Source organism: Terrapene carolina, unplaced genomic scaffold, assembly GCF_002925995.2.
Source record: "Terrapene carolina triunguis isolate 2854851 unplaced genomic scaffold, T_m_triunguis-2.0 Scaffold33715, whole genome shotgun sequence".
In the NCBI taxonomy this organism is placed as follows: Eukaryota; Metazoa; Chordata; order Testudines; family Emydidae; genus Terrapene; species Terrapene triunguis.
Window position 1 is genome coordinate 4,059,521 of NW_020698066.1, and position 13,147 is coordinate 4,072,667.

Below are 13,147 nucleotides of genomic sequence, written 5' to 3' on the forward strand. Positions count from 1 at the left end.
CATTTGGACCAAGTTCTGCTAACTTTACTCTCCCAAAATGTCTGATTTGCATGTTCAGTTTATAAAGATATATGCAAAACACCAAGTGCAATAAAGCCCGGTGTATACAGACGACGATTTATAGTACTTGATTTTGGAACAAGAGTCTACAAGGTACCTTCTAACCTGCCAATACCCAAATGTGGGACACAGCATGTGACAGAGACTCAAAATATTCAGGAAAACTTTAAAATGCTCTGAGATTCAGTCATGTAGCATAAATAACTTTAAGTTTCCTGGTTCTTTATTTCCCATGTAAACAATTTTCAACAATATAAGTCCAAATTTGTGTGGAATGTAGGTAGCTTTGGGACAAAAAGTAGTGATATCCTTCAAAATGAGGTACAGTTCAGAGGTATGTTTTGCACTAGCCTATTTTCAGTGTCAGGAGAGTGAGGACTAGGATAATAACTATGAGGATAAAGAAGACTGAAAATTGTGCTGGCTGGAGCCAGTATCATTTAAAAGGAGTGAAGACAATCAATTTCTAGTAAATGAAATAGAGAGTTTGGGGTTAAATAGTATGTAAAGATAATGTTCTAATCAACAGAAAGTTAGCACTTTTGTAAAACAATAAATAGAATTAAACCATTATCACAGAAGAGGCTGGAGGGGGGAGGACAGAGGAAGCCACTGAAGGTTGACTCTCACAGGCCAGTCTAAGCAGGACAAAAAATAATTCACACTCTCAAAACAAATACACCCTGAGAAGTTTTACTGAAAAAAAGCCTTTCCCCATTTAAGACTAAACAAAGTTGCCCTCAGCTTACTTCAGCCAGGATCCCAGCAAACAGAGACCATGGCTTACCTCAGTCAGATGAAGTAGAAGGACATCATTTGCTTCATCATAGTCCAGAAGAACAATTTCTCTGGCATACTTTCCGACCCCTGGAGTCTCCTCCTTCACCAAGCCCTTTCCACTGATTCTCCTTCCCTTTTCTGGTGATACTAGGCAATTCATTAGTTACCCACAACAAGGTCCATCCCTCTCTCCTGCACATCTGTGCAATAATGGCAGGCAGCTGTGATCTTTCTCCAAGGCAGGAGGAGACCAAAGGGGAAGAGTGTAAAGAAGTAATAAGCTGCAGGGGGCATACTTTAGAACCAATCTCCATTTTTCTTGTCCATTACATTAAAGACTGCACCATTTTCTTATTTTATTTAGAAAAGCTCTAACAAACATGGAATCACATCCAATGAGCTGAGCCCTCTGGGTCAAGAGGAGAAGCATCCAGAAGAATCTACTTACTGTTGAGTGGTACTATTTTGCTTCTGAGCCACTTAGAGATTGAGTCTCAGCCTTAACTTTCTGATCTCAAGTTCCTTGTTTCTTCCTATTTTTTATTTTTAAAGATCATTATAACTGCAGATATCTTTTCTACTGCATTAAATAAAACCAACCAGCATATTTAACAAAAAGAAAATGTTTGTTTTATTCTGAACAGCAGATCGGTCTTTACAATAAAGTCATGATTTTAACTTACAAAGTCAGCATCAGCAATGCATCTTCCCTGAATAGGAAATTTTACCTTTTATCAAATATCAACTTTAAATGTAAACAAAATGAAAACCAAAAGTACTCCATTGAGATAACAGAATAGATAACAAGAGTCTTCATAGATGACAAATAATCAATTTACACTTCAGGTCCTTCTCCTCCAGGAACCAGCTGTATAAGAAAAGGACAATTTAAGAGATGCAGTATGAAGAAACATAGTACATGTACGATTTCAAGATTTAAAGTGAGAATTGTCAGATATGGCTTTGTACATATTTATTATTAAACACTACTGAAAATATTTTTAAAACAGATGGAAAATTTAAAGTAATACTAGAACATAACACACGTGTACTTTTATAGGTAAACTGACCCATTTTGAACTAAATCACTCCCTAATTCTATTCTTACAAAGAGCAGCTAAATAATCAGATAAAATGAGTGACATTATAGTTTTTATAAGATAGTAAAATGTTGTGAAACTTCCTGTGCTTGCTAAACTCCTATTCTGAAATTTTCTAGCCTATATTGTGTATCATTTATACCATGACTGATTAGTATTTGAGCAGAACATTTACCAATGTAAATGTTCTCATTTTATATATGTATTTTAGCCAACAAGTCATGATTGAATAAAACTTTTTCCTCACTCCAGTGGGAATCTGTTGCCACCAGATAAATGCATGCTTAGATATGTTTCAGGAACGAGAAACCAAGAAATGTAGGAACATTCAACACAATAAAAAGGCATGTCTAGATAAAAAACTGCTACTAATTTTCTTTTCTTTGGCATTCAGTTGGTGGGAAGATTTTCAGTTTAAAAACACAATAGCACACTTTTAAAAGTAGATAGACTATAAAGTTCACTTCCTAAATGAGGAACAGTTTTTCTGCTCCTGTCTCCTCTCTTCTTCTTCTTGTGTAGCAGCAGCCCCAAATAAAGGTATACAGGTTGGCTGCTCATTTCCAGCTGCTTTTACAAACAGACTTGCTTTATAATGAAGAGCCTGGACATTCACAGATGCAGTTGTAACAAAGAGGCAAGACAGCACCATGTGCTCTCTTCAGAGTGCAGTTTAAGAGCAATGCTTTAACTCAATAAACTTTAAAGAAAGAAATGTAAAAAAGATATAGGAACTATCATATTTATTTTACTGACATTTCTCTCTGTTTAAAAAAAAAACCAAAAATTGAACAAGTAGTTTTTTTCTTTAAAGACAATAGACAAAACAGATTACCATGATAGGTATTATTGTGCAGTCTTTAGTCATTCAGGTCCCCATCCTACAACATTTAAGTACTTAGTCCCTCTGATTACAGTAGGCCTTAAGCTTCTCTGGTGCAAAATCTGGCCCATAGTCTCATAGCAGGCAATAGGAAAAATAAAATATTGGCTGCAGTATCAGACCTACAATAATCAATTACTGCTTCAGCCCTGATTCGCATGCATCAGGAGTATTATGTTTTAAGTTTACTGTACGTTAAGATACAACTAAGTTCATGCTTATATTTTCACTTTTGTTTTCAAAACATAACATGCAACATGTGTAATCAAGAAATTTAAGTCTAGGATTACAGTATGAGATTTCATGTGATTGTTCTGAAAGAACATGTTTTTAAAATTTAAAATAAACATGAGTTCAATCTTACTTGAATGATTTAGTCAATAACTGAATTCCACATATACTAAGAACCAGTGCAAAAAGAAGTAGTACACCTGACTTACCATTGTTATGTTATTTCCATTTAGCAAGATCTGATCTAATTTTGTGATTCTTCTTCCTTCAGGTGTGATTTCACTGATCAAACATTAGGAAGAAAAATATTTAGTATATAAAGTTAACAAAATAAATCTGGACTTGTGGTGAGAGCTGTAGTTACACACGGCTCTGTAATAGGCTGGGTTATTTACCAAGAGTAACACAGAATTTAGATGAATCACAATACAGTTTTGGGGACATCCTCCACTGCCCTCAACATATGAAAAAGTTTCAACTGGCAACATGAATAATGTTGCAAGATAAAGGTAACAAATGCTTTCTTATCCCAGATTACACCTACTTTTTAACTCTTTGCCTATGTGTCAAAGCAAACATTAAACTAATGGAGAATTCAACATGGAGTTCAGGGGAAAAAAGTCAAGGGTGCCGAACAGGAAATGTTAAAAAAAATTTAATATGACAAAATGTGTGACAGCCACTCTGTGAGGCCAACTTCAGTACAAAAAAAAAAAAAAAAAAAGAAAATCCTTAATCCGAGTCAACTAACTCAATGTGAAATCCTAGTAAAGACAAGGCAATTTATAGCCTTCACATGAGTTACCAGACTGAGTTCAAAAACACTTTTTTTGTTTGTTTGTTTGCAGTGAAGAAGAGGTACAAGAAGTTTCACCTTTTGCAAAGGCAATACATCTTTAAGTGCTCTATAGCTGGTTAGCAGATGACCTGTTACCTACCAGTCAGAATAGAAAGCCAAACCACAAAGCATGGATACTGGTGTGCTAAGCACACTCAGCACCTGACTTTGCCACCTGCCACACACAGCTATTTAAGAGCTGGCTGTACAGAATGAATCCCCATTGGATTATTTACAAATAGTTTAAATTTGAAGCCTAAATTACTCAGTTGTGTCAAATCTTTTAAAGAGGTCAAAATGGTTTGCTTCCTAATTCAATATACTTTTTCTGTAAATGGGAAAGAAAAAAAAAAAGCACACAAATAGCCACAAAAAAACAGAAGCAATACTTACAACTCTGTAACATCCTCTAACACCATGTCTGAAGTCTACTGTCAAGGAAAACAAAGAACTAAAATAGCCTTGATTTAATAACTTTACCTGTATTTTGATTTTATAAAAACGGTGTGGCCTAATTTTTAAAATAATTTCAGCTAGTGTGGCATATTTATCCATGCAAAAAGTGGAAGCATTCATTCTAGCCACCTAATTCAAAATATCCAAAGAAACAGCTAAATAATTAAGCTTATTCTAAAAAGAAAATTGGTAAATAGTAAATATTACATTTAAAGGATACTGACAAAGTCATCAAATCCTAAGAGTGTGCCAACAATTTCTTTATCACTCTTCATCACAATGTGAATACGTGATCCTATACACTTGTCCACAAGCTCTGTAAATCAGAAAATATTTTATACAAGATTACAATCTAAACTTAAATATATACTAAATAGTCATCTTTTTTAACACATTCCTTTTAAGAATATGTGGCAAAACTTTACACATTCAAAATGATTGCCAAGAATACTTATAAAAATGTATATGCAAAAATAGTTTTTATTTTTATATCCACTATTAATCATAAGGTGCATCCTAAGATATCTGTAAAACACCTAGAACATATTGAGCACTATATAAATATATATATAGGCTTAGCAGAATTTAATTTTCACTTTTATAATTTTGACAGATTGTTTATTTTTAACCTTTTTTTTTTTTTTTTAAGATTTTTATCTAAATTTTCACAGCTTTGCAAAATTATGGGCTTTAAGCATTTCTCCCCACCCCAATTTTTAATCCATTTACATTTTCACAGCTACAGTAAATTATGGCATATCTGACAATTATTTAATGACAGACACTGAAATTCAAAAACTTAAAGCTTTATAATGTAAAAATAAATTGTCAAAATATACAAATATCCTTATAGCAAACTCTAATAAGTTCTCAAGCAACATTTTTCTTACTTTGCCCTTGTAAATTTCAAGTATCGATGGAAATATTGTTTTCATCAGTTTGTGTACAGTGAAATCAATGTTTACCAATATTTAGGGATAAAAATATAATCCTCCCAAGCTTAAGTATGTAGCAACTGACTTTGTGGTGAAGGTAGATTATTATTATTACTGTTCATCTGTTTTGGTAGTGCCCACAATGTGATAGGCACTTTCCAGATATATCAAGAATTTACGTTTTAGGAACCTTGAACACATTTTCCTTCTGTATCCTATTAATCATAAACCGTTTTTTCTTAATGTTCCTGATTCTAGAAAATCTTTGGGAGAAATAGAATCTTATATAAGGAAAAGTTATTTTGAGGTCTGCTGCTGTCTGACCTTACAAGACAGCATGCTGACATGCTCTCCCCCCACATACATACAACACACTCCCTGTCACACTCCACCCCCCCATTTGAAAAGCACATTGCAGCCACTTGCATGCTGGGATAGCTACCACAATGCACTGCTCTCTGTGGCCATTGCAAGAGCTGCTAATGCGGCCACGCCAATGCGCTGTCAGTGTGGACAGACTACAGCGCTTTCCCTACTGTGCTCTATGAAGGCTGGTGTAACTCTAAGCGCTCTACATCTGCAAGTGTAGCCATGCCCTCAGTATTTAACTCTGGTTAGCAGTTTCAATTAAAGGTTATAGGCGAGCCTGGGGATAAACTCAAACTAGCCTGAGTCAAAAGCCAAAGCCTGGTCTACACTAGAAAATTAGGTCTGTTTAACTACTTCGGTCTGCGGTGTGAAAAATCCAGACCCCTGAGCTGCATTAAGGCAACCTAAGTCCATCGACCTAGCTACCGCCTCTCAAGGTAAGTCTACACTGCCACTTACATTGATATTACTTATGTTGCTTAGGGGTATAAAAAAACCTGTAACTTGCATCGCTAAGTGACCTAAGCGCTGTCCACACCAGTGCTATAACAGTGGGAAACTCTCCCACCATCACAGCTTCTGCCTCTCACAAAGGTGGAGTAATTATGCCACTGGGAGAGCTTTCTCCGGTCAGCGGTGCTGCTGCATCAGAGCAGCTGTGCCAATGTAGCCCTTCTAGTTAGGGCTACTCTACACTGGCAAAGTTAAAGCGCTGAAGTGGCAGCGCTTTAACGTGGCTTGTGTAGTCACATCAGAGCACTGGGAGAGAGCTCTCCCAGTGCTCTAAAAAACCCACCTCCACGAGGCGGGCAGCTCCCAGTGCTAGTACACTGTCTACACTGGCGCTTTACAATGCTGAAACTTGCTGCGCTCAGGGGTGTGTTTTTTCACACCCCTGAGTGAGAAAGTTGCAGCGCTGTAAAGTGCCAGTGTAGACAAGCCCTTAGACTAGCCCTCAGGGAGGTGGTTTAACTACAACGATGGGAGAACCGCTCCCGTTGTCCACTCTGCAGCGTTTTAAGAGTAGACAAGTGCGGAGTCGCTGAGCCCTCAGGCAGGTCTCCACACGTGTAGCTGGGGGTATGATCCCCAACGGGCAGAGAGACAGCTGCACTAAGCCTAAACAAGTTAAAGTTGGAGCGTAGCCGCAGCCGGACACCCCACGGACGCTGTCCGGGGACTCCGACTGCCGCAGCGAGCGAGCTGGACCAGAGCTGGCCGCTGGGTCTCCTGGAGCTGGGAATCGCGGCCCCAGCTCCCGGTGGAGCCGCTCTGCCCCTCACGGCTAGCGGCGGCACCGAGTTAAAAACATGCTTGGGGGGGGGGCTCCAGCAACAACCACCCCCACCCCGGGCACCCGCCGCTTCTGGTGCTGCCCGCTGAAGAGCTGGGGGGGGGCGGGATACACCTGCCGGCAGCCTGGGCGGGGAGGAGCCCGGGGGAGGGGGAGGGGAGCGCGCGCTGCCCCTCCCGCCCTGGAGCTGCGGGGTGTGAGCCGCGGTCTGGCGGGCGGGGCCCGGGGCCGGGCACTAACGGCCCGCGAGACCCGCCCCAACCCCGCCAGGAGGGGAGCCTGAGATCGCCCCTCCCCCAGCGTCACCGACAGCAGCCTAAAAACAAAGCCCCCGCCCGGCCCGGAGCAAGCCGGGACACCCTGTGCCTGGGCGGGGGAGCTAGTTACCGAGCGGCAGGAGCTGAGACGGGTTGGTAGTCGCGTTGGCCGCCATATTGAAACCAGACCTAACCAATCGCAGCTATCGGAAGAGAGGGCTAAGGGGGGCGGCGGGTGAATAGCTCTCGGAGCTGCCTCCGCTAGCAGCCCTAGCCAATGGATGGCCGAGTCATCGTGCTCCCGCTGTGATGTAGCTGGGGTCCCCGGGCGCGGGCGGCTGCGACTCCGAGGTTCTGGCTGGAGGGGACCAGCTGTCCCGATTTTATAGGGACAGTCCAGATATTTGGGGCTTTATTTTATATGGGCTCCTATTACCCCCCACCCCCATCTGATTTTTCACACTTGCTATCTGGTCACCCTGTCTGGCTGTAGCAGGGCAGGTGCCACCAGGGCCTGATTTGCAGAGATGTTGAGCACCCCGCCGCCACCTCCTTCCAAATTCAATGGAAAACGCAGGGGCTTTGACAATGAGCCTCCAGATTAGGGCTGGCTCCTGTCCAGGCTCTCTCAGGATAGTTCCTTTTTTGTGGCAGCTGCCTTGGGAAATCCGCAAAGGTGCTCGATATACTCTGCCACCAACTGTCCGAATTGATGGGCTCAGGGTCCTCCTGGATGGCCCAGGTTTTTGTACCTCAGAGGTGGCAACGCTACATCAAATACTCAGGCCTGGTCTACACTAGGAATTTCCATTGGTATAGCTACATTTCTCAATCCACACTCCAAGAGACGTATCTAAAATGATTTAATTATCCCCCCACCCTGATGTGGACAGCACTAGGTTGACGGAAGAATTCTAGCTACCACCTCTCAAAGAGGTGGTGTAGGCAAGGCCTAAGCAAAAATGTTATTGTGGCTGCAACTCTGCACCCGTTAGCATCAGCACCATATTATAGCGGAGTGCCAGCTCTACTCTACATTTAGGTTGAGCATCACTTTCTGTTTAAAAGTTGACTCTACTAAGTGGTCTAAAATTCCTAATGCTTACTCAGATTGGCTTGAAATTTGGTGTGCCTCATGCAGTTCTCTGTAGTGTTACTGGTCCAAATTTGGGATCATTTGAGTATGGGGTTCCCAGCGCTTGCGTCATGAAACAGCTGTTTTGCGCGGCAAGTGCTGGGAGGGAGGGGGGATGAGGGGGAACGCGGCAGGGCCAGGGCGGGGATTTGGGGAAGGGGTCCAATAGGGGCAGGGAGGGGGCTGAGTTGGGGCGGGGAATTTGGGGAAGGGGTTGGAATGGGGGCAGGGCAGGGATGGGGAAAGGGTGGAGTCAGGGTGGGGGGGTGCGGGCACCCACCGGCACCGCGGAAAGTTGGCGCCTATGGTGCAGTCCCAGCTGCACTCCAGTCGTAGGAATTACAATACCTACAGACAGATTTCACGATGCATAATAGAAAGGGGCCATGACTAGGACACATTGCAGTGTAAGGTAAAAGTGAAGGAGCTGCGGAACGCCTACCACAAGGCGCAGGAGGCAAACCATCGCTCCAGTGCTGCACCGACGAGCTGCTAGTTCTACAAAGAGCTGGACGCGATACTCGGTGGTGACCCTCTCTCCACTGCGAAGGCCGCTGTGGATACTTCATTGGCTCATGTGCCAGTCGAGAGTAGACCGAGCCAGGAGGAGGAAATCTTGGACGAAGAGGGGGAGGGGGACCCAGAGGCAGAGGATGACTCAGAGGCCAGAGATGCATGCAGGCATGAGCTCTTTTCTACCCGGAGGAGCCTAGCCAGTCACAGCAGTCAGATCTTGGCAAAGCGCAAACAGGAGAGGAGGCCCCTGGTAAGTGGATCTGATTTTGGGAATTGATGAAGTGAGTTGTTGGAGGCAGGAGGGTTGCAGAAAGCAGGCTTGTCTCCCACCGCATGCCTAGTCTGAGCGGTGGAACAGGCTGTCGATAGCCTCCCTCACTTCACGGGAATCTCCCTCAGAGATCTCCAGGAAACCCTCGTGGAGATACTGGGCAGTCCGCTGCTGCAGGTTCCTTGGCAGTGCTACTTTGTTTCTTGCCCCATTAACGGTAACTTTCCCACGCCACTGTGCCATCACAGTGGGTGGGGAGAACCATTGCTGCATACAGGTGAGCCGCATGGGGCCAGGGCGGAAGCCGCAGGCTTGGAGAAGACCCTCCCTTGATTCCCTGATCACCCTCAGTTATGAGATATCTTCCATAATGATCACATCCTGTGGAAAGTGTGGGGACAGGAATGATTATCAGGTGCCCCCTAGAGCCACGTGCCCAGTGTACAGCAGGGTCCGGGAAGAGTGATTTACCCTGCCCCTGCGGCTGCTCACCATTTTAGGGGTCTTGTGGCTTATGTGTGCTTGCCTGGGGTCAGCCAGTTAGTGACAGGTGTGTGAGTACTGGCTGTGTTTTAAAGACTGAATCAGTGTTGTCTGTGTTGCAAACAATACTGCTTCTGTAAAATGTTGTGTTTAAACTTCACAGAGATGACCTTGGGAGCCCAGCCTCCCTCTTTGTTATCAATGGCAGAATGGCTGCGCAGAATTAGAAAGCGGCCAAGAAGAACTAAGGAGGACTTTCTGCGTGATGTTATGATGCACTCCGCCGCCGAGAAAAAGGAATTGAAGGAGTGGCGGAACAGTGAGAAGAGGGACCAAAAGGAGAACGCAGCACACCAGAAAGAAGCCACAGAGCAGCTCCTAAACGTTATGGAGCACCAAGAGGACACGCTCCAGGCGATACTAGCTCTTCAAACCGAGCAGCGCCGTGCCTGCCCTTCCCTGCAGCCGCTGTCACAAAACTCTTTCCCATGCGCCCCCCACACACTGCCAACACACGGTTATCAACCTCCTGGCTCCACTCTACCCGCAGCATTCCACTGCTCCCTCCTCACAGTCCAGCACAGTGGACTCCCACTACACTCAACACCCAACCCTCTGCAGTTTGGCCCAGCTGAAGTACAGCACCCACTGCATTGTACTCCAAAGGAGAAGGTTGGGTATGATCCCTGGACATACACAAATCTGTAGCCGTCCCAGGACCCCTCCTCCTCTTGAGACCTTCCCTTCTCCCATCCCCCATCTCCCTCCCTGCTGATTACTTTTTTCATTTGACTCTCTCCTCCAGTTGTCTTTTAATAAAAGAATTGTGTTGGTTTGAAAGCAATCTTTATTCTATTAAGTGAAAGCAAAAAGAGCACTGCAAAGCAACATACAATTATGTTAAGTCCCCTTCTTGCATCATGTGCACCAGTCACCTCCTAGCATTACAAGCACTGCAATCCCAAGCATAGCAACAAATATTAGTGGCTTTCAGCTTCAAATGGCTGCCTCAAGGCACCCCAATCCTTATGGCCCTGCACTGTGCCCCTCTAATAGCCCTGGTCTCTGGCTGTTCAAACTCAGCCTCCAGGCGCTGAGCCTCTGCTGTCCAGCCCTGAGTGAAGCTTTCACCCTTCCCTTCCCAAATATTATGGAGCGCACAGCATGTGGCTATAAGCATAGGAATACTGTCATCAGCCATGTTCAGCTTCCCATACAGGCATCACCAGTGGGGTTTTAAACGGCCAAATGCTCACTCAACAGTCATTCTGCACTTGCTTAGCCTGTTGTTGAACTGCTCCTTGCTGCTGTCAAGTTGCCCCGTGTATGGCTTCATAAGCCATGGTATTAAGGGGTAGGCGCTGTCTCCCAGGATCAAAATGGGCATTTCGACTTCCCCTATGGTGCTTTTCTGGTCTGGGAAGAAAGTCCCTGCTTGCAGCTTCTTGAACAGGCCAGTGTTCCAAAAGATGCGTGCGTCATGCACCTTTCCGGACCAGCCTGCGTTAATGTCTGTGAAATGCCCACGGTGATCCACAAGCGCCTGGAGAACCATTGAGAAATACCCCTTGCGATTAATGTACTTGGTGGCTAGGTGGTCTGGTGCCAGAATTGGAATGTGTGTGCCATCAATCGCCCCTCCGCAGTTAGGGGAGCCCATTTGTGCAAAGCCATCCACAATGTCACGCAATGTCCAGAGTCACAGTCTTTCAGAACAGGATGTGATTAATGGCCCTGCACACTTCCATCAACATGACTCCAACAGTTGACTTTCCCATTCCAAACTGGTTAGCGACTGATCAGTAGCAGTCTGGAGTAGCCAGCTTCCACAGTGCAATCACCACACGCTTCTCCAGCGACAGGGCAGCTCTCATTCTCGTGTTTTTGCACCGCAGGGCTGGGGTGAGCTCATCACACAGTCTCATGAATGTGGCTTTCCTCATGCAAAAGTTCTGCACCCATTGCTCATCATCCCATACATGCATCACGATGTGATCCCACCACTCTGTGCTTCTTTCCCGAACCCAAAAGCAGCGTCCCACTGTGGTCAGCACCTCCATGAATGCCACAAGCAATCTTGTGCCAGAGCTCCTACTTGTGGCATGATCAATGTCGCACTTCTCTTGCCTTTGTAGTTTAAGGAATAACTCCACTGCCACTGGTGACATGTTGGTCAGAGCGAGCAGCATACTGGCCAGCAGTTCGGGATCCAATCCTGCAGCCCGAAAGAGGCAGGGCACGCAGTACACAAACCCTTGAAAGATGGCTCCAAATGTGGATGGAAGCACAGAGATTGCTGGAATGTGAAGCAATGCCTCACGGGGCATTGGGACAGGACCCAGGAGGCCCCGCGACCCCCTCCACCTTCCCACAACTCTTAGTGGCAAAAGAGAAAGAGGTGCTTTGTGGGATAGCTGCCCATAGTGCATTGCTCCGAATAGCGCTGCAAGTGCCGCAAGTGTGAACAGGTTATTGCTCAGGCAGCTCTCAGTGTGAACGCACAACAGCGGTTTTCCTTCTGCACTCTCTGAGCGGCGCTGTAACTGCCGGTCATGTAACTTTGCCAGTGTAGATGTGCCCTACGTGCATAGGACAGGTTCACAAGTACTGAGACTGAGGGCTTGTCTACACTGGCAATTTACAGCGCTGCAACTTTTTGGCTCAGGGGTGTGAAAAAACACACCCCTGAGTGCAGCAAGTTTCAGTGTTCCCAATGCTGGTAGCTACACCCCTCGTGGAGGTGGGTTTTTTAGAGTGCTGGGAGAGCTCTTTCCCAGCACTGTGCCATGACCACACAAGGCACGTTAAAGCGCTGCCAGTGTAGACTAGCCCTGAGGAGCAGCATGAGAACACCCACTGAGATGAATGGTGCAGTTCATACATCTCAGACCTACTGTTTCAAGCTGTATTCATCTCCATGGGATGTTTGCTGAGAAAAATCTAATTGAGGCTACTTCACACCTCTCAGCCTCCTGTGCTGCAAATAGATAGGGAGAGGTCCCTCCCCATATACTGGGCCCAGGTTTGGGGTAGGAACTCTGCATATCCATTCTTCTGCCCCTTCCTATCTCTGACTGTTATAGGCACACTTCACAGCCCAACAACCTTCCCACCTCTCCATGGCCCATCCAAGCTTATGAGAGGCATGGAGTGGCAAGGAGGAAAGTTGAGTTGAAGGGCGGGGGGAAAGGCTCAAAGCAAATAATTCTTTCTTAGGGTATGTCTACACTGGAAACTTCAAAGCGCTGCCGTGGGAACGCTCCCTTTGAAGTGCGAGTGTGGTCGCGCATGAGCGCTGGGAGAGAGCTCTCTCAGCACTCCTGGTAATCCATCTCCACGAGGGGATTAGCTCTGAGCGCTGGGTCTACACTTGCACGTTAAAGCTCTCAAACTTGCTGCGCTCAGGGGGGTGATTTTTCACCCCCCTGAGCAGGGCCGGCTTTAGGCCAATTCAGCCGATTCCGCTGAATCGGGCCCCGCGCCTAAGAGGATCCCGCAGCTGTCCACCCCGCCCCCAGCTCACTTCCCCCTCCTCCCCT

General features: G+C 45.4%; 1 protein-coding gene across 1 annotated transcript; it reads right to left on the bottom strand.

Annotated features, from left to right (window-relative positions):
• Nucleotides 1-1,447: 1,447 nt before the first annotated feature.
• Nucleotides 1,448-7,400, bottom strand: LOC112104954 (U6 snRNA-associated Sm-like protein LSm5). The gene is made up of 5 exons (XM_024197567.2): nucleotides 7,334-7,400; nucleotides 4,569-4,664; nucleotides 4,286-4,313; nucleotides 3,264-3,336; nucleotides 1,448-1,708 (listed from the first exon to the last, which is right to left on the bottom strand). Exons 1-5 carry the CDS (start codon nucleotides 7,377-7,379, stop codon nucleotides 1,676-1,678), a joined length of 276 nt encoding a protein of 91 aa, XP_024053335.1. The 5' UTR covers nucleotides 7,380-7,400; the 3' UTR covers nucleotides 1,448-1,675.
• Between the last annotated feature and the right edge of the window lie 5,747 nt (nucleotides 7,401-13,147).

Coding starts and splice junctions, on each gene's coding strand:
- LOC112104954 (XM_024197567.2), bottom strand. CDS start 7,379: ATGGCGGCCAACGCGACTACCAACCCGTCTCAGCTCCTGCCGCTCG. Junction 4,665..7,333: donor GTCTCAGCTCCTGCCGCTCG/GTAACTAGCTCC, acceptor TCTGATTTACAG/AGCTTGTGGACAAGTGTATA. Junction 1,709..3,263: donor ATGGAAATAACATAACAATG/GTAAGTCAGGTG, acceptor TTTCTTATACAG/CTGGTTCCTGGAGGAGAAGG.